The sequence below is a fragment of the Cottoperca gobio genome, chromosome 8 (genome assembly GCF_900634415.1).
Source record: "Cottoperca gobio chromosome 8, fCotGob3.1, whole genome shotgun sequence".
Classification (NCBI taxonomy): Eukaryota; Metazoa; Chordata; class Actinopteri; order Perciformes; family Bovichtidae; genus Cottoperca; species Cottoperca gobio.
Genome location: NC_041362.1, coordinates 4,293,202 through 4,315,478, shown reverse-complemented (window position 1 = coordinate 4,315,478; position 22,277 = coordinate 4,293,202). Strand labels below are relative to the sequence as shown.

Genomic DNA, 22,277 nt, shown 5'->3' with positions numbered 1-22,277 from the left:
ACGGAGAATTTAGATGGAAAATCTCAGGAATAAGGAGAGAAGAGACAAAAGAGCAAAGCAGGACGAGAGATAAGACGAGCGAACTGCAACAATAGAGTAGCAAATACAAAGTTTACACTAATTTAGCGTTATTGTGGCACCAAACTGGGCTGTAAAGACCACCAGAACACCTTGTATAGCTGTGTTTCGATCGCTACACTTTCAGCAAAGATAATAAAGCAAACACTTCACAGATGTGGGACTATAACAAATCTCTGAAAGATACATCTGTGATCTATTTGGTGTGTGAAAAAGGGCCGGCTGGAAAAACGTATGCAACTTCTCCTGTGTAAATCACTTTATTGGTCCTCATGGGGAGTACACTTTATGTAAGTACTCGCACAGACGGGGAACATTGTATACAATCACTTCATCACCAGAGAGTTTCTGCTCTTCTTCTTCTTCTTGGTCAGAGTGCTGGCAACTGAACAGTGTGAGTACGGGACAAGACACTGATCTCAGAGCGGTTGTATGGAAATGATACATTTGATCATTACAAATACGTTCCAGTAGATGGCAGCCTTTTGTTACATTTGGCTATTAAAGATGCTCATCCCGTGTTGACCAGAAGGAGCTTTCCTAATGGGGGTTGAAATTGAAACTGAGGCGCTCGTTTAGGATGTGAGCAAATTTAAAAAAATGTCACCACTAAGGGACATTTGAATGGATGTTCCAATCACTATCAACAGGATGTGGCAGCATGCAAACCCAGATACTACGGAGAGAGAGAGAGATCTTCTGACACATGACTGAGACCTAAGAAGACGGAGGAAACATCAACTAGGCGTGACATCTCTGGAAAGGTGATGGAAGATATTTTCAAACTTTGATTTGGAGACTTTGCGTCATGTAGACTTGGGGAAAAAATAAATAAACAGCATGACAAATGACAACAGAGGCATGAGTGCTTGTGTGAGTGACAACATGTATGGGAGGGTGTGAGCAGTAAAGTAGGGTGGGGTGTCGGAGATGTAGCAGGTGGAAGACATGGTGGAGGCAGAGACAGAGGAGGACGTGGCAGTAGGGCAGTGATTTAATTAGCACCCTCTACCCCCTCCAGCCCTTCACTCATAGCATCAATAATGCATGGCCCCTTGTTTCCACTGCCATAATTAATCCTCTCTTACTATAATTAAAAGCCAAAAATCCCACAAGATGGTTCAGCTTGGCCAGGCACGGGTTGGGTTGGCACGGGAACTGATGAAAAACTCCAGAGCTTCATACGCACCCTGCGGACCGACAGATCGACAGTCAGACAGACAGATCGACAGTCAGACAGACAGACAGACAGACACGTTGACAGAGAGATCAATAGTCGACCCAACTCCAACACAGGCAGAGTGAATGAGGCATGAAGGCAAGCTGAAAACACACGCTAAATGTGACACGCAGGCAAATTAGATGAATGAATTTGACAGACGTGAAACACTCCCTGAAAATGTGCTTTTGTGTGTTTGTGAATGAGGGAGAAAGTGCGAGGGAAGAGCGAGCCAAGCACAAATCTACCAACCCCAGTTCCACTCCCTAGAAAGGAGGATGGATGTAGGAGGATGTGCACAAACACACACACACACACACACACACACACACACACACACACACACCTACACACACATACTTACACAGACATCCTGCTCCCAGATGAGGTTTGTCTCCACAAGCAGCCAAGACAGACGAGAGGGAGAGGTGGAGCTTTCTGATGCTGCAATTAGGACCACACTGTCTGGGCGAGCAAACAAGAATGAATATTTCAGTCCAGAGATCTTCATGGGTACCTATGGTGGGGGCCTGGCACACCTACAGGCACACACACTCCCACACACACACACACACATTAGACAGATACACAATTCACCACGGCTGCCAGAATGATTCACCTCCCAATCACAGATGCCACAATTATCACATCAGTATCACTGCGTAAATGATGCCAACTGTTATGCTCATTGAATTATTGTACAAGGTTTACAATATCAGTATAAATATGCATCAGCAGGAGCAGTCATAGTATGTAGCTGCTGGTTTCTCCTTTGTGAAAATAGGTGCAGCGAGCATCCTAGCTTGGCCACAGTGCCAGGAAGCAACACAGTTGGTAGTGCAGAGGTCATATCTCTCATGTGCAACCTGAATGTCTTCCCCTCTCTCTTTATCTTTCCCACTTCCTCTTTCAGGCAGAGAGTACTCACCTCAACTCAGTCATCTCTTCAGGCTCTTCAGCAATTTTTAAATGGTGCTTCACTTCAGACGCTCCAGTGTGCACACACCCTCTTCACAGCACACTCCCACTCAGGGCTGATACAATAGGAGCACTCCCTCTGGTGTGGGTTCATTGTCGATGCTCCGCACAGCCCTCCTCCTGCCCCGCCGTCCTCGGCCCCATCTCCACTTGATTTATCGCTCTAAAATACCACTGCACTAATTAGTCAAGTAATTAATTAATAGGCATTTGCATTTGTGCATATGCAATTAGGGGGCTGGAGAGAGGAGAGTGCAGATGGGGTCCGGGAGTCTGGTGGGGGTGGGAGGGTCTGAGTGTGTGTGTGTGTGTGTGTGTGTGTGTGTGTGTGTGTGTGTGTGTGTGTGTGTGTGTGTGTGTGTGTGTGTGTGTGTGTGTTGTATTTATATTTGTGCCAGCAGAAGTTTGCACTTCTTCCAGAAAGACAAGTGAAGTGCAGGTCATCACCTCACATGTCTGACAGTGAGAAGAGGAGAAAGGGAGGGGGGAAGATGACAAAGGTACGGAGGTGTGGCTTGATGACTTTGAAAGGCTATTGGGTGTCATTTGACCATAGAGGAAAAAGAGTGATGGAGAATTTGATATCTTAAAGGGAAAGGGCTTCAATTTAGCATTTTTATTACATGTATTTAGCCCATGAAAAGGCCCAGCAGGGGACTAATCCGCATACAAACAGGACGCAAAGTCATTCTAAAATATCATAATTCCAAACAAGCTCTCCTCCGGCGTTTCAATATCAGATCAAAGCCTCACTGATTGGAGTCGCCTCTAGCCCGGCGCTGGCTAAAGCCACACTGTTGACATTTAGCATTTATTTTGGCAAGGTGACCTGAAGGTTGTTTGGGACTTGTTGAGAGGCATCAGGCCCTCCATGGCCACAGCATTTCCCCCCACCCCCCTCCTCCTCAGTGCAGCTGAGGTAGGATAGGGCACCGATTTGGCTGCCGGTGAACCCTCCACACAACACAAACACACAGACACAATCACACCACCATGGTTTGGGGTAGTGCCAGGTTACCATCCCCTCATCCCATAAGGGATGAGACACATTAGTGAATGTGCAGCATCATGGCTCCCTAGCCACAGCTGCCACACTACTGGTGACCCCAGGGATGACCCCGCAACCCCCCCCCGTACGCTCCCTAAGTTGTGGCTGTGGAGGAGATGTAGGGGTGATCCAGTCCCAAGGACATGATGAGCTTCTATCAGCTATTTCTCAGCCTCCAGGTCCCTGCTCCCTCAGTCCGGTGGGTGTCTTTGTGCCAAGTTGGACTTGGTGGTCATTGAGCTCATTTCTCCTACATTAACTCCACTAATGTCTGCTAAATAGAGAGATCTCAGCGCCGGGATGAACACAATGCAGCAGATCAGACATACTGAAGGGACCAGAATGCTGGTGGCGAGGAATTCTTGCATCTACACCACTGATGTGCCAACATGCCTCCTCCTAAATCTTGGGCACCTCTGCCAGCTCCTGCCAGCCCCAATCCCCCGTCATCTAAAGCGACACCCCCCCCCCCCTTCCTCCTCATTTTTCATACATCCCGAGTGGGCCTGCACACCTGGGTCTCACTCTCACTGAGTCTCTTTCCCTCGCTCTCTGATGCTCGCCCCTGCAGGCGCCCCTCACTCAGCACTGCACACTGGAAACACCAGCAGCAGCTCTGGCAAATGTCACACATTTGGACACGGCTACCAGTAAACATTTGATCTTCACACTTAACCTCACGAGCCACACACATGCAGCAGAAGCCTACGTTATAGTATACCTTCTAATCGCACTCATTTGCAGCTTTGGCAAGTGGGTCATTTGTGCCCGGTGATGTGCCCACAAGAGTCAGAACAAATCACAATTGGTTTTGGTTGTTGTTCCTCTGAATACATTGAAGCATAATTTGATCCAATTAGGTAAATAAATAAACAATATGCCTTCTGTTCCGCGGCCTTAATGCACTTATAATGCATCCCCATCCCCCTACCCCCACCCTGCTTCTGAACCAGAGATGTGATGGAGGGTGAACCCTGGAAACGAAACCCAGTTTACCCCTCCGTTCATTAACTGAAGAGTTGATGTTATTTTATAACGTGCAGTATTATCTTCTTAAAATTGTATATGAGGAAAAAGGTATTTTAAAGGGGTGAATTTCTAATGTAGATAGGATTTTAAACTTGGTGTTTATTCACTGTATTTTCACTTAATGCATATATACACAACAATAGTGTGGCGTGTAGACACTTCATGGGGAAGGAATAATCACTTTAACATTCCTATTAGGTGTCAACATGTATGTTGCCCTTATCAATTGTATATGTATCTCCTATAATATCACCATAATCGTCCCCATAGTGACTGCTGGGATATCTGCACAGCTCTCCTCTAAATTGGATTAAACATTGACGAGTGAGTTTGGCAGGTGAATGAGAAAATTCACAGGTTTGATTACAAATAAAATAAATAGTCTACATCCCTTGAAGCAGCAGCACAGGTTAATAATGATGAGTTTTGTTGTTCCACCATTTTATTTTCTCCCTCTCTCTTCTGTTTTTTCCTCATTTTTTTCTGGCTGTGTGAGCTCTAGCGCGGTGACAGATGGCGGAGCCCTCCTCCTCCTCCTCCTCCTCCACCTCCTACCTCCTCCTCCTCCTTCTCTCTCTCTCTCTCTCTTTTTTCTCTCTCCCTATGTCTCTCTTCCCCCGCGGGCAAATCTCTCCGAATGCGGGCGCATGTCAATCACCGGGCTCTCATGTGATGGCTCTTGCCGGTGACGTGCCAGCCATATGGGCGCTGGCATCACAGCCTTAGCTGGTATGTAACCCCGTCCCCGTAGCTCACGGTTTGCCACACGCGCACTCACACACACATGCACACACGCATGCATCACATGCATCACTTACTCACTCACACATATACACACAGACACGCCAAGACGCACGTTCAGCTCCGGTTATTCGAGTGCGCGCGCTGGGAGAGAAGCACCCCTAAACAACCCATCAGCGCCAGTGAAAAAGAAGCCGCGCGCTGCCTGCACCTATACACTGATAGGGAGCGTTGGTTCGCTCGCTCGTGCGGTCCCTGAAGATGGTCTGAAACTCAAGCGCGTGTTTTTTTCCCCTCGCATCCCCTGTGAAGAGCTTGAGCCGAGGTGAGTTGGAACATAAACAACAATATTAGGGAAAAAAACAAAAGCATTTTAATCTTGGAGGCTGTAGTGCCTGTCCAAAATGGAGGAGAACATGTATCTAATAAACAGATGTATATTAATGCAAGGTGGCATCTGTTTGGAATAGTTCTGCTGTACTTTCAATCGTTTTAGTGAATTAAAGCAAATTTCTCTTTTACAGTTTTTAAGGTAAAAAGCTAATCAACTGGCATGAATCCATGTGGAAATATAATGTTTAGATGGCATCGTCTTTTTAAATCTGGTGATGGCACACTTTGAAATCCATTCAAACAAAAAAATGCCATTATAGGACATACAAGGCAAGACATACTTTGCTTTTATTAGATGTTCGTATGAGCGTTATGCACGAATATCTCCTCACTCCTCCGGTCTCCCTCTGCGTGCCCTTCAACTTTTGACATCCAAATCTACTTGGATTATAACAGATAATAACAAATACCACGCTCGAGTCTAAAGGCAAGCGTCTCTCGGTCCCGATGTCACTCCTCCACGGAGCTGAGGCTTGGAGTAGCCCCTTACAGCATCGCGCAGGCTGCTAATAGATCACACCGGACACTAATTACATTTAGAGATTCCTGCGTCTGGACCCTGAATCAAAAAACAAAAGACATGTTCAAGATTTAGAGAAATCCTGTGGTAGATTTTGACATCAGCACCGTCGCCTCAGCTAAAGACGTCCTCGAGCTTAATGGGATATTTATTGATCATTGTGTCGATGATTTGCACGTTCAATCGTGGAGCAAATGAAAGGGTGGGACAACGCCATTGACTGTGACAGGCAGTGTGCATCATGATGTATCTCTGTTTTTTCTAGTTTTATCTTCAACAATCTATCTCGACATGACATTGTTTAAACCACAGGCGTTGCTGTTACAGGGGGGGGGGGGGGGGGGGGGGGTTTGTTGCGAGATTGGATAATTGTGTTGTGGTTTTTATATTTAACGAGGGCTAAAGGGATACATGCGATTTCCATCTGCAAAGGGTTATCGCGGACTAAAAAGTGCTTTGAAATCATGCAGTCGTGCATACTGAATTATGTGTGAAATGTATTTCGTGTAGCTTCATGGTCTGTTAATTAAACGTTGTTGTGTTTTTTTCTTCTAATTGAGCAAACCTCCTGAGCCTGAGATTTAAAAACTAGATTTTGCCCCTGGCACACCCCCCCCAAGATAATTAGCCAACCATCACAAGCCTACCTTACTGCTGCAAGTCTATCTGCTGCTGCATTATAATAATAGATGTTAGTGGGGAAGCCAGTGGACGCTTATTGAAGCTGTCAAAGATCGCCTCGTCTCTCAGTAGATATTTTTTCTGGGATGGGACTGCAAACACTGATCAAGTGGTAGGCTGATACATTGTATTTATTATTTTATATTTACCAATTAGCTTATTTGCTTGATAGTTAATTGTTAATCGCTACTCGGTTGATATTTGTTCAGTTGCAGTTCGTTTTAACCGAGCCTATAATCATTTTTTGAGCAATTTTTTCGAAATATCTTGAGCCTAAAAAAACGTTATTATTATTATTAGATAATAAAAATCAAAGTTTGATATTTTCCATGTTGTAAATTATATTTCTAGGCTTTCTTGCTTATAGGCCATGATAGTAAATTGCTCTGAAAGACTTTTTACAGCTTGAGTTAGGACATGTCTGTAAGCCTTAATTTAATAATCAGCGTGACTTTAAACGGAGCTCGAGCCTATCAATTAAATAAAATCCCCTTTTGCCTCCTCTGAGGAGAGGTGTATGGTGTGGATGAATAGTGCTGGAATGCAGCCAGGAGTGTATATGGGCGTCAGGAGGAGTGAAAGTGGGGGCCCCCATGGGACCTGTAATGTGGCCCCTGCCGCTGAGACCCGCTGCGAGAGGACGCGACAGGGCACACGGATGACAGCAGGGAATTAAATGCGGATCCGTCTGGCTGTAACTCAGCGCGAAGCTTTCACAGCGGATTTCTATCTCTTTTTTATTTCTCCCAAATTTACACAATTTGGCCTTTAGGCAATAATTACGACTCGGGTATATTTTATAACAAAAGTCACGATGTTGATGATGAGTTTTAGTGACCATTGAAATCTATATATCTTCAGTGGAACCAGTAGCTCCCATATTTGGATGTTTATGCGTGCACAATAGTGAGTTATAGTGAATCTCTCTTCTGCTATGGAGTGATGATAGAAATGCCTCCGTTCTTTTTCTTTTTATTGTACATTTACATAGACACTGTTTGCATGTCCTGTGCTTGTCAGGCCTCATTTTCGATTTCTTTTTCTCTCCTCTCCAGAGCCACAATGTTGACAAGGCTTTTCAGTGACCCCTCGCTGCTCCCCGATGTGCAGAAATACTCGGGCTGGGCGGAGGACAGCGATGACGAGGATTCAAAAATCAAAGATGACGATCAGGACACCCAGGACGAAGCGGAGGAATCTGAGCTGATAGGGGACAGCCGGACGCACTCCGAGCACGCCGAGGATGACGACGAGGATGACGAGGTGGAGGAAGAGGACGAAGAAGAGGATTTAGAGGGGGACAGGCCCAAGAAAAGAGGCCCCAAGAAGCGCAAATTGACCCAGGCCCGTGTCGAGCGCACCAAGGTGCGCCGGACAAAGGCCAACGCACGGGAGCGGACCCGCATGCACGACCTGAACTCTGCACTCGACAATCTGCGTAAAGTGGTGCCCTGCTACTCCAAAACGCAAAAACTTTCCAAAATCGAGACACTGCGGTTGGCCAAAAACTATATCTGGGCCCTGTCGGAGATATTGCGCTCTGGAAAAAGGCCCGACCTTGTGGCCTACGTCCAGACGCTGTGCAAGGGACTCTCTCAGCCCACGACTAACCTGGTGGCGGGGTGCCTGCAACTAAACTCCCGTAACTTCCTAACCGAGCAGCAGTGTCAGGACGGTAGTCGGTACGGGTCCACCTCCTTCTCCATGCATTCCTACCCCTACCAGTGTGCGCGTCTCTCCAGCCCCCATTGCCAGCCAGGCTCGGGCTCGAACTCGCTTCCAGTGAGGACGCAGGGCTACTCCTCGACTTACGACTCTCTGTACGGATCCCCGGAGTATAACAGCCCCGAGTATGAGGCGCCCGTCAGCCCGCCCCTGTGCGTCAATAGCAACTTTTCCCTGAAGCACCAAGGCTCTGCGTCCCCCGACAACGAGAAGGGATACCACTACTCTATGCATTACTCCGGCCTGCCAGGCCCCAGATCCGCCGGGCCCCACAACCTGGTGTTTGGATCCTCGGGTGCCCGGAGCGGCATTCACTCTGAAAACGTCCTGCCTTACCACGACATGCACTTACACCACGAACGGGCCCCCCCCGTGTATGATGAACTGAACGCGTTTTTTCACAATTAAATCGAGAAGCCCATCGTGCGTCCCCTTACAATCAACAATCTAACCACGGCACAGTTTTTAACAAGCTTACCCGCCAGGATTTAGACATACTGGAGAGATGTTTCACTCGTTGTCATTAGTGTTTTCCTTTTATTTATTCCGTCTTAACTTTTGCTATAGTCAGAGATGTAGTGGGGGTCATCCACCTAACCCACAATCTGATTCTGAGCAACAGAATTTATCCAGCTTTTCAAGCTGAAATAAATCTCTAAAAAGAAATTGGAAAAGCAAATCATATCAAGACCTATGATGATAAGGGAATTTTCAAAAAATATTAATGTTTCTAAAGTGTGATTTGTGTTCGTATCGGTGGTTGTTTGCATTTTGATGACTGGAAGTTTCCCCACTTATTTATTTACCACTACATCACTGGCTGCAGCTACACCTTGACATTGGTGGTGATTTTCTAATATTATGAAATTAGAAATAAATCATTCAACAAGAAAATGCAAATCACATTTACACGCCTGTATGTGCGACATTTGGTTTTTTGAAATAGTGTAATATAAAGAAATGCAAAGTGAAATGCTAAACCTATAAAAAAATAAATAAAAAAAGTGCTAGTTGGGTTGTTTTAGAAGAATCTGCAGCAAATCAATCGTTTCGCATCTATGCAAAAACACACACAAACACACGCACACACACACACACACACACACACACACACACACACACACACACACACACACACACACACACACACACACACCCACTGAATGAACACCCAACAAATCTGACATTGGCTGGGATGGCCAAAATGGTTCAACTAAAAGATAATCTAAATAAAATGAAATCAGACATTTCTTTTCTCTTCTTTTTAACTCTTATTTGTTTATATTCTTCGTATTGAGCTGTATTTTTATTTCAAATTACACTTTTGTTCTACACTTTCGTTTTGATTTGTAATGCTATGTTGAATAGGTTATTATTATGATTACTATTATTATCATTATTATTATTATTGCACGTATTTATTGTGTTGTTTTTGTAATTAATGTTAATAGTCAATGGAAATGAAGGGATCCCATGTGTTGCTGAGCATTTTTTCATAAAATTCAAGTCTTTCAACTTTGTATTCAACCAACTGTGTGGTAAAATAAAACGACAATAAATGAGACCGTGCAACTTGATTTCTTTTGTCACCTCTCGAGCAGCCTTGGTACCCTATGAAGGAATAAATCATTTACTCTTCACACTCAAGTGAAGATTAATATTTCGTTTTTTATATCGAATGGGTCATTTGTATTTAAAGGATATGAGGATGAATTAAAACATGAACCTGCAGCAGGCTTTTTTCTTATTGGATAAAATGAGGCTGAACATGCCTCGTGCCGCAACCTGCAGGAGCTCCTCGCAGAGCCTCGGGGGCCTTTATCTAATAAAGTGGGACAGGAGGGAGAGGGCAGTGCTGTCATTCTTCTTTGTGAAGTAAACTGGTGCCGATGCGTCATTTGTGTTTGGCAGACAGCTCACATTTACAAAGCAGTCTTTAAAAATATATGGATTGTTTTAAATTGCAGGACGAGAACAGAGATTAGATTCCGTGACTGGAGAATACACGCTGTTTACAGTCGGGACAGAAATACACACAGTGCAGGTTCACTGATGCCAAGAGATGCACTCAAGGTCATTAGGATAATAATGAAGGTCTGCTTCATATTCTCTTGACCATTAAGACAAGACGTGATGAAGAACTCTGTTTCAGCACGCGGAGAGCTCGTGCAGCTGCCGCTTGATTCAGACGGGTTGAGCTTCAAATGTGGTTAAAAAAAAATCCTAAAGATCCAAACATGTTGTAGGCAGTGTGGTAATATTATAATATCATATCATATATATAATATCAGTGTGGTAATAATGCAACACATAACTGGCCCGTCGTTCACATCACAACACTTTAGACGCAGGTGAACACACTTTAGGTGTTTGAGGTTATAACCCAACATCTCCAGAACACACACACACACACACACACACACACACACACACACGCGCACACACACACACACACACACACACACACACACACACACACACACTCTGCAGGTCTGTGGGTTTAACACCGTCAGAAAAGAGAAACTAATGTCACAACGAGACATAAAGATAATAACAAAATGTTCTCATTCCTGAGATGTGTGGTAATTTAATAGTAGACCTACTTGTTGAAAAAACATCTTTATGTCTTTATATTTTTTATTCTGTAAACACGATAATGAACTCTGCGGCAAAGAAAACATGACGGCAGGCGACAGAGCTTTGACGCCACTGACAAAATGTAAATATTTGTTATTTTATTTCTGATTTCCATCTTTGGAAAATGCATTAAACATCACATCTGAATTATGAAGACGAACCCCTTTGATAGCTTTACCTCTTGTAACTTTAAACACACATCTCATATTTATGTCATACATTTAAACATATATTTTATAAATATTATAAATATATTGATGTATTTATCTGGGGCTGTTTAAATCAATATAATCTGTATGTTTGTTGAATATATGAAAACATAACACTCCCACATCGTTACCATAGGGGAGATTTAACCTGTCTTACGTATATGAATATTAAATAATGCTTACCAAATATGGCACACACACACATGAAAATGGAAAATGCATTTGGGGCACACACACGGTCACACACACACACACACACACACACACACACACACACACACACACACACACACACACACACACACACAGTGCAAAGGGCAGCCGTTGCCACCCCGGCTGAGTTTGGAGCGCTGCCCCGGGACCCATATGTTCCCCAAAATGTCCCTGGGTGCTCTCTGCTGTAAGGACACACGCAGGCTTTGGGTGGCGAGTGGTGACCAATGTAAATATGAATATTAATTTCAATACCTGCAATATCTTAACTTAGATTATTTCCCATTGTATTCCAAATAAAACTGCGTGGGCATCAGCTGTGGGTTCTGGCGCAGGAAGATTCAATACTAATCGTGTGGTTTTGATCATCGTTACATAAACATGTATGAACACAAAAACACACGAGAGGAGCAATTTACTAATAATCTTCCTTGTGCACAGGAATTAAATCTGTGTATATGTCCAGGTTTTAAAGTTTGGTTTGTAAAATAAAAGGACTTTATTAGGCTATACTGAGCAAAAAGTCACTTGTTGTGTAAAATACTTTGATATAAAATAGTTTTGTTTTTGTAATTATTAAATATGTCAACACAATTAGAGAGCTACACAAAGTACATACAATTATCATTTCAAAGAGTAACACATTTTGGAGTCTTTGGCATATTTATTTCCATAAAGAATATGATCTGTAGTATTTCTGTAGATGTGCTGTGCTGCCTGCTGATGACTCAAATATTAATACACTTATATTTCGAGGACATCACACATTTTCCTTAAAAAAGTATAATTTGTGAAGGTTGAGTTCACACACACAACACTTGTGGGTTCATGTTACTGCACATTTCGTTCTGTGCACTTCACACAAGGGCAGAAATATTTAAAATATTTACATCTCATCATGTTAATAAAGTCCGGCTCACGTTTCGTTGTCATTTTATAAATCTCTGTCCTTTAGGTTCAATGCAAAACCACCACTTTAAATGAGACACACATTTGGCACGCGCTTCTACCTGTTAGTGCGTTCATTTAGTAGGAATCAAACCCGCAGACCTGCAGTCTGTTTGCAAAGGAAAAGCTCGGGATACACTTTGTTGTTAGTTTTAGGCCTCTATATTCTTTTTGGCCTCATCAGCAAAAAAGAAAAAGAAAAGTTGTTTGCATTTCTGGAGGAGCCAGCCCAAAAGAGAGGCCAGCAAGCATGCAGTGGGAGAGGGCATCTATCAAAATACTCCCCGGCCCCCTCACACCTCCACCTCCTCCTCCTCTTCCTCCACAGTCCGGAGAGAGTGAGAGAGAGAGAGAGAGAGAGAGAGGCTGGCAGGCTGGCGAAGGAGAGCCGTGCCAAGTCCCTTAATGTTCCCCAGCAGCAGCACCAGGAGCTCCGGAGAGGACAGCCCAGTGTGTGCGCCAGTGTGCCAGTTCACCGGGCCAAAGTGGCACTGCTGGGAGGAGTCGATGTTTCTTTCCTAATTTTTGCAGCATCTGTTCATTATCCAGGACGTTTAAGAACGAGAGCGCTCATCCCGAGTAACCCTTCGCCTCACGCACGCACTCACACACAGATGCACAACAGTAAGGCACTTTTGTGAAGAGTTGGCCTATGAATATGCATATTTACCTCTAATGTTGTGTTGTACATGAGCTCATGCATTGAATTAAGGCTGTGCTGCTTCTTTAGAATTCAACTGTGGTTGTTAACAGTCCTGGTAACCTTACAACAAATCAGACTAATGGACACACACCGGATCTAAATATGAGAGGGGAAATAAAACAACATTTGGATTAAGTTTGGTTAAAATTGTGTTGGTATCAAAACAGTTTGCAGAATGTTTTGTAGCTTTGAAAGAAAAAGGTTTAGTTCAGAAGTTCGTCTGCCAACTTATCAATGTTAATTATTCTTACAGTGAATGTGTGTGTGTGTGTGTGTGTGTGTGTGTGTGTGTGTGTGTGTGTGTGTGTGTGTGTGTGTGTGTGTGTGTGTGTGTGTGTCAGAGATAATAAAGAAATAATGCCGTTATACTAATAATATCAAATATGAAGGAATTCACAGGTGTTTTGTAAATGACGTGCACCAGCAGAAATATCTCGTGATTTTGCACATGTCAACAAACTTTATAAAATGTTTATATTTTTCTTGGTAAATCAATACATTAACACTTTTATTTGCCAGAATTATGCAAATAAAAGTCTGACCAGTAACTTGCATTTGCAGTCAGTCTTAAGAAGAAGGAAACTTCCAATGACACTCTGTGCTCCACTCAAGATGAAAAGTGAGTGAATGAATCTCGCTGTTTAAATTATCATGTTCATGCCCACTCTTTTTCTCACTCAACTTGGTAAGGGAAAAAAAATCAAGAGTGTTTGTCCGACATAACAGTCAATAGTGCGATTATCAAAATGTCACAAGTATTATGGTGTGAATTCCAATTAACGTCTAGCTAAAATAATAACCGAGTGTGCAAAATGCAGATATCAGATCATAATATGGATGTGAAATATGTGTGTGTGTGTGTGTGTGTGTGTGTGTGTGTGTGTGTGTGTGCGTGCGTGTGTGCGTGCGTGTGTGTGTGTGTGTGTGTGTGTGTGTGTGTGTGTGTGTGTGTGTGTGTGTTGGGAGGGATAATATAGTCATGAGATTGTAACAAAATTGCAATCTGACAGTGATTAAAAAACATACCATGTGGCAATGCAGATGAAATGGACACAGATTTGATATTTAAAAGGAAAATACACACACACACACACACACACACACACACACACACACACACACACACACACACACACACACACACATTCTATATGCGCAACGACTGTCAACATTGTCACATTCATGCACCGAAAACTAAAATGTCGTAAATGTGTACGGAGGAAACAATCGTGCAGACTTCGGCAACCTCTTTGCCAGACTGAATGCCAGGCGGTGCCCCCCTCCCTGCCAGACAAGGGAGCAGGCCTGTCACTGGCAGTCCATTCAGAGGAAATTCCACAACATCTGTTTGTTATCACACAATGGTGCACGGTGCAGCACGGGCAGTGGGGCAGAAGACGAGGCAGAAGCTAAACTGAGAGTGTGCTACTGCTGGAAGTCCTGCCAAGGGAGAAACACGGGCTGCAGGAGGGGGGGGGGGTAGGAGGTTGGGGGTAAAGGGGGCAGGAAACAACCGGGTCGAGGGAGGGTGAAAAGACAGAGGTGGAGATCCGGGTGAGCGCCAGGTAGGTTTCAGGCCTTTGGCGGGTGGCCAGATGTTGACGGGGGGGAGAAGTGTTTGTTCAGAGAGTTTCACTGCAGAGTGTGAGAAAGACTTCTTGGCCTGACTGACAGCTCTCCGTCATCCTCACGCGAGCCCCGCTCCGGAGGGTCCGGTGGTTGCACGGGGCGCGGCTGGCCTCTGTTTAGGAGGTTAAGTAGGAGCGTGCACGAGGACGCAACTGGATCAGAGAGGGGGGTCGTTGCTGGTCTGCACAGATGGCTTGTGTGCGTGCGTGTGTGCGTGCGCGTGTGTTATGATAGGGTTGGATGATGCCCTGGTCACATGGGCAGCAGTAATTGGCCTCCATATTGACCAGTTTGCAGCGCTGGGGGGCGGGCAGTCTCCCAGCTGGACCTGTCAGATGGCATCGCATCCACCTCACTGATCACCCCCCGGACGACCTCCGCACCTCTCCCCTCATCCTTTCATCTCTCCCTTCTCCTTCATCCCTCTCAGTCACCTTTAAACTTCCATCCCAGGGACGAGCTGCCTGTCCATCACCGCCGCTGTCTACTTCCCACACTGCATCCAAACTTAAAACTAGTAGAGTGTTCACCTCCAACCAACTCTTGTTCTGCCTGAACAAAACACATGTTCTCCATGTTTGGTAATCAGTTGATTAAGATGGGAGGACTGTAATATCCGTGTTTCTATGAAGGAATAAATTGAACCTTGACCTTGAACCAAGACAGATTCTCCAGTGAAGCTGCCTTTAAGATTTTCCCTGTAACTATTTCTCCTGCTGCTGCGGATGAATTGATTGGCTCTCATTGTGGGTGACAGGTTAAAAGATGAATGTGGATTGTTCTCCCCTGCATGTGCTTCACATAATAACTGAAAACAATTCAAATAGTATTCTGATTTTGGGTTAATTAACTCTTTTTTTTGTGTGGATTTGCTGGATTGATATGAAGCAGCTCATCTTGAAATCACACTGACGTCTTGAAGGGCAGATCATTGCAATGAACAAGTCACCATCGCCAAAGAAAAACTGAGCGGAAAATTAAAGAGTGGCTCTGTGAGAAATGAGATGCTTTATGGTTTTTAGTACTAATATTTTAATGTCGCACAGATGTCTGTTTTCTTCCTTCTACAATGGATGACATGTTAGAGTTCTTGACTTGTATCCACTTCTACTAAACCAAATGAGATCTGCAAGGATTAGTCGACTACCTGTTAGTCGATTAAAAAAAGATAATCGCAGATAATGAAGATTATCGTTTAATTGGTTTAAAGTCATTTTTTGTGCAAAGATGAATGTGATGAAAAATCTCAAATATGGAGGGTGTCCTGCTTCTGTTTGTTTTATCTTTGACATTTAAATACATCACTTTGAACATGGAGGAAACTGGGATGCATCATTATTTACTATTTTCTGACATTTTATAAGCCAATAATTATTAAAAAAATAAACTCAGCAGATTAATCAACAATGAAAATAATCCTTAGTTTTTGCTCTACACTAATTCCCATGTTTTTATGAAGCAATACATTTAACCTTGACCTTGAACCATGACTGAATGAATTTGCTTCAAGCATTTCCCTGTAAATCTTTCTCCTGATGATACACCTGCTGCTGCGGATGCATTTATTGTCTCTCATTGAGGGTGACAGGTTAAAAACACATGTGCTTCACATAATAATAACTGAAAACAATTAAAAGAGTGTTCTGGTAGATTTGGGTTATTGAACAAGGCTTTGATTTGAATAAGTTGACTGAGATGCTGCACTTTCTTCTGAAGGAGAACAACCATTTAAAGAGCTTTGTTGCAGTGTTGGTGTAAAAGAGACTTGTGTGTGTGTCTGACTGAGTTTTATGGTGGTATCACCCTCCCACCCGGAGCAGTAATGGTGTGTGTTTTGCTGTGAGATGCCCGACTGTGAGGAGTTAGCGCTGTAGAAAGGATTTCATCCCAGACTTGGCAGGGGAGGGTCTCTGGGTACGTGGAGAACAATCATCTCTCCTTCGGTCCTGACAGCCAGCAAACACAGAGAGCTGGCACGCTCTCAGTGGGAAAAGATCGGGAGTGACAAGGGGATGGACACACACTATCACACACTCACACACACTTGTGCCTATCCCTTCCTCACAGTACCAAAATGGGTTCTGATGATGCCGCTGGGGGGATCGTGGGATGACAGGCCGGTTCTGCAAAGTGGACGGGAGGACCTCATAAAAATAGTCTGTAAAATGACCGCAGTGTTAGTCTGCTGTCAGACTAACATATACAGACAGAGAGGGAAGGAGGAGATGAAGAGAGTGACAACACAATGCTCGCCATGCACGCTCCTCTGTCAGGGAAAGCTCACGTGGGAATACACGTATAAGAGTTTCCATGTATGATCGATATACACTCATGTGGACAAGTGTCTTGACCCTGCAGCTCCTTTGCTATCTGGGTTTCTGAAGATGTTGATGCATGAGTGTAACTCCATGCTGTGTGTGCATGCATGCATGTGTGCCTTCACGCATGAGCAAGAATGAGGAGGAGGAGAGGTGGGAGAGGAGGGCGAAGTGTGTTTGTGTGTGTGGAGGAGGAGGAGGGGGTATGCACGTTTAAATTCTGTGACATCTGTTCATTACAACTAGAGTGTGTTTATTTTTATACAGCCAGCCACAAGCAGAGAGCTCGACTGGCACCGCTGGTTAATGTACCAGCCCGCTACGACGGCAAAGCAAATGAAATATTAACCGGCAGACAGAAAGAATGAGGAGAGGAGCGAGGACAAAGGGAGAGAAAGTGGAAAAATGATAAGATAATATGTGACAAAAATGAGCACATACAGCGTCTCCACACACGCACACAAAGTCCCCATTCTGATCTAATTAAGAGAGAGACACAATCAACAGCTCACACGGAAAGACCTAGAACACTGCACACTGTGTGTGTTGCTTGCGAGATAGAAAAGGAACACGATAAATGTCCAAAACAGACGATGCTTCACGGAAACTGGTTGCCATACCTGAAGATGTTTCTGTGTTGATCGTCTTTACTGCAAACGTGCAAGATCTGGTGGAAATTGAAAGCAATAAAAAAGCTGTTCAAGCTCCAGAGGACACTGCAAAGCAACACATATATCACATAGAATGAGATGCAAGGAAACCAGAAGGAGTTCAAACCATACTTAAGAATGAAGGTCACTTCCTGTTTGAGATCTTTAGAGGTTTAAAAAGTGACATGTGTCCACAGCCTATAAAAGCTATGTGACATTTCCTTCTTTGATCTTGTTTTATTTGTATTTTATTGGTCTTGATTGAAGTGTAAATCTGTGATGGGCCTTTTATTAGTGGATGAACATGTACTGATATCGTTTGTGTCCTTTAGCTCGGCTCCATGTCTTTCGTATGTGGTTCATTGTGACCTTTGTGAATTGTTTTTGTACTCTATGTATGAAGTTATCTTCCGATCCACTGGGACAGGATCTGTCTGGTAGATGCGATGCTCAGTGTGACAGCTGACGTGTTCCAGTTCAGTTCAGCTCACGGTGTCCACAGCTCTTGACCAACAAACCCAACCCTAACACCCTCCAATTATCCTAAGCAATCAAACCGTTGCATCAACAAGCCCCCCGCACCACGTCTCCCCCCCCACCCCCCCAAACGCCCCCAGACTCACCACTGCCCGGCCCCACTCCCATGCTCCCCTGGGACGTCCTGCTCTGGAATGCCACTCATGGGGAAGAATCTCGCTGCAGGCGCTCAATATGTCACATGTGTCTCGGAGAAAGAGAGAGAGAGAGAGAGAGAGAGAGAGAGAGAGAGAGAGAGAGAGAGAGAGAGAGACAGAGAGAGAGAGGTGTGGCAGGTATGGTGCAGTGCTTTTACAAGGTGATGACAGGTTGTCTGTGTCTGTGTGTGTGTGTGTGTGTGTGTGCGTGTGTGTGTGTGTGCGTGTGTGTGTGTGTGTGTGTGTGTGTGTGTAGGGTATGTGGGGTGTGTGACAGATTCCGAGATTAAGGGTTTAAAGGGTTCAGATTAACAGGCTCAGGACACAGTGCCCCGCTCTGAGCAAAAGGGAATTAGGATGGCATTAACGTCTCCTCTGCACCAGCACATTAGCCATTCATTACCGTGTGTTTGCACAATCAGTACCAGGCGGCCCCTCATTCCCCTCTGTGTTATTGCATTCATGACAATGTTAGCATGTCAGGATGTTTTGTTATTCATAGACCATTAGCAGGACTATAATTCAACTATCACTTATCATCAGGCACAGTAGAAAAGCATTCACTATTGTCACTATGTGTGTTTTTTATTTACACCTTGCGACGCTCGGATAGACGGATAGCAGTGCCAAACGAAGATTTCTGATTTCTGCTGTTATGTGCTGTATGTGTGATTTTCACATTAGTTGATCATTATCATATCAAATGTGATTTCTGAAAACAAACATCGCCAAAGCCAAAAAAGCTTGCGAGCCACAGCTGGTCTGCGACACTGCGTTGAACTTTGCTCTGTGGCAGTCAACACGTGCAGGTAGAAGGCCCGGTTCTTCTCTATCCGAGGTAGATCTCGCAAAGAGACAGAACATTTAGAGCCAGCAGAAACAAATCTGTGTATGAAACATGGTTTAAGACTTGTTTGGGCAAATATTTGTGATTATATATGAACACTGGAACGGAACAAGTCACCATCGCCAACTACAAACACAGCGAGCCAAAAGAAAAGCTGAGTGGAGAATTAAAGAGTCTCTGTGAGAAATGAGATGTTTTTCTTCTTCTTTAGTAATAATATATTAATATCGTACAGATGTCTGTTTTCACTGAATAAATTACACATTTGTGTCATTCTTCATTTTGTTCCCACTTCTACTAAATCAAACTGGGACGATTAGACTACCAGTAAGTGGATCAAAAAGAAAAACGCCAATTATTTTGATAATCAAGTAATTTTTTATACAAAAATGTCAAAATAAAAGCTTTTTTTCAGCCTCTTAAATATGGAGATGTTCTGCTTTTCTCTGTTTTATACCATATTAAAGGGAATATCTGACGCCTTGGACCATTTTCACTAGTTTCTGACATTTTATAATCAATTAATCTAGAAAATAATCAGCAGATTAAATCAACAATGAAAATAATCCTTAGTTTCAGCCCCACACAGCAAAGTAAACTAGAAAGTATCTCTTTAAACATGCCCTCCCCAGTGAAGATAAAATATAACCCATTAGTTAAAGTGGCTATAATCCACATTCTTATAATAGCAATTGAAAACAATGTGACGTTATTCATAAAGGGGTTCTGTTTGATAACCATATCAATTAAAAAGATGATAATATGTCAATGTGCTATTGAAGTTGCAGCTTCCTGTTTGCCCCGGGAAGCAACAGGGGGTCTTAAATGTAAGAAACGCGACCAGTACTTCTCCACCATTGGCACATTTCATAAATAAACTATGATATCACCAATAAACGTGGCATTGTTAAATTGATGTTTAAACACTGTGTTGAAGAAGATGAAGAACCCCTCACACAGAATAACGCGCCAAATTCATTAAAGCACAGCACAAACTCTCGACTGCAAACTTTTTCCATGTTGTCTGCGTGCCTCGCCGTGCCAAGAGAGATGTGAAGACACGGATTGACACACCATCTCTCCTCCAAAGCCTTCCTCTTCATCCTAGCCAGATTAAGGGATTACCAGGCAAGGCGAGCGCTAAAGCTGGCTAATTCTCACCCAAGCACAGAGAGCTAAGGCTACCCAGAGCCTCCGAGCAGCTGTGTGCTGTGTGGTGGAGGGAGAGACGGAGCTGCTTCCCTCTGAGGAGCCGGAGAAAAAGAGTGAGAAATTAAAGCATCACAATTTTTTTCCGATGCCACTGAGGATTTATTGTTAATTAGCACGGACCACTAATGCTTCATACACAACTAAACATGATCTGACAAATATTAACCTTAATCGGTATTCCTCTTTTATATATTTCATCTTTTTTTATTGATGCATTTGTGTATCGTTTTCTTCTTCCTGATGTCATTATGTCAGTATTTTTGCACCTCTCAATGCGGTTATTTGCGCAATTATTTTGAAAAGCTGAAATATGTGTCTGTTTATCGTTCTGGTTAATGTGTCCTATTATTACTTGCTGCTACAATTCACCAAATATCAATAAATAATCATAAAAGTGTCCTTGAGATGAATCTAATGAAAATAAATTAAAGGGGAATAGAACAAAATACAGTACAATTGATGCACTAACTAGAGATCCTAAATGATGATGTCATTATCTCTTGCCGTTACAGTGATGAGGGCCCATCTAATGTCTTAAAACACCACTGATCTCATGTTTTCTACTAAATTCTTCTCTCGCTGTTGACGGCGCTCCAGCAAAAGCAAAAGCTGCATCTGTCACGTCGTTGATCACGAGCCGTGCCTGTCAAACCTTTCACACTTTAGTTTTGCCAAGATCTTTGCTGCTATGAGAAATATATAATCGAATCAAAAAGGACCCGAACAACCAATCAATCATTGGGCCGCAGAATATGTGTCATGTCTGAAGCTACGGCCTAACTACGGCCATATACGGCAGCACGTTACAACAATATTTACTTCCGTTGGACAAAGGTTGTAAATTTGGCGGGACACAAAGGCAGACACAATGAGGCGCGGGAACAAGGTCTTCCAACAGTGTTCTGTCACAAACACGCAGCCATTCATCTTAAGTTTCGGCGCACTTTGGAGACCGAAAGCACGACATCCATCTCAGTTCCTGTACGGTAAACAAGAGGAAAGGCGATGAAAGAGAGAGAAAGAGAAGGATAAAGACGGAGGAAGAGAGGGGCCATGGCTTGGGCGCGTGCTCTCCAGCGGGCAGAGGACAATGCAGAGCTGGCAGAGTCGGTGCCTCGTGCCAGAGGGAATAGAGTGCCACATGGTGCCCCTTATGAGCAGGGCCAGCCTGGAGGGGGATGTGGGCCACAATGCATGAACGTGTGTGTATTTGTGTCTGCTTTTGTGCATGCACGTGTACATACATGTGTATGCGTGACCATCCTTACATACCCCGTCTAAAGGTGTAGAGACGGGAGAGATGCATCTTCAAGTTTTGGGTGTAATGTATGTAGATTCATTTGGTGTGTTAGAGTGTAAAACTGGTTTTGTGAGCGCATGGGGGGGGGGGGGGGGGGGGGGGGTTCAGAGAGGTGGGGCACGGGGTGTGTGTTTGTGTGTGTGTGAGTGTATGGGGGAAGGGGGTGGGGGGGGAGTCCCAGTTCCCTTTTGCATCTTAAATTCCTCAACATCTGTTCAATCCTTCTCCACGGTAGCAGCAGCGGGTTGTGGTGTCTGTGTGTGTGTGTGTGTGTGTGTGTGTGTGTGTGTGTTTGTGTGTGTGTTGAGTTTTTGTGTCTGTCTGCATATGTGCATGCTCTGTTGAAGGTGCTGGTTGTTACCCGCACCTTAATTAGAAGGAGACAGAGACTCATTTTCAACAATACTTGCAGGTAATGTGAAGCGCTCGCAGTGAATACAAAAAGAGACCCGTTCACCTCCAGAAGCTGCGACGTCTCCTCCGCTCCCAGGACTGTGACACAAATTACATCTCAAGTTCAAAGCC

At 44.0% G+C, this 22,277-nt stretch overlaps 1 protein-coding gene across 5 annotated transcripts; it reads left to right on the top strand.

Moving 5' to 3' along the window:
* Positions 1-5,022: 5,022 nt before the first annotated feature.
* On the top strand, positions 5,023-9,976 carry LOC115012175 (neurogenic differentiation factor 2-like). 5 transcript variants are annotated; one of them, XM_029437636.1, is made up of 2 exons: positions 5,023-5,081; positions 7,743-9,976. In XM_029437636.1, the coding sequence occupies exon 2, from the start codon at positions 7,750-7,752 to the stop codon at positions 8,818-8,820; it is 1,071 nt and encodes a 356-aa protein (XP_029293496.1). In that variant the 5' UTR covers positions 5,023-5,081; positions 7,743-7,749; the 3' UTR covers positions 8,821-9,976. The 5 variants fall into 5 exon arrangements, with proteins under 5 accessions (XP_029293496.1, XP_029293492.1, XP_029293491.1 ...); XM_029437632.1 differs by lacking the exon at positions 5,023-5,081 and adding an exon at positions 5,108-5,418; XM_029437631.1 differs by lacking the exon at positions 5,023-5,081 and adding an exon at positions 6,124-6,208.
* Positions 9,977-22,277: the final 12,301 nt, after the last annotated feature.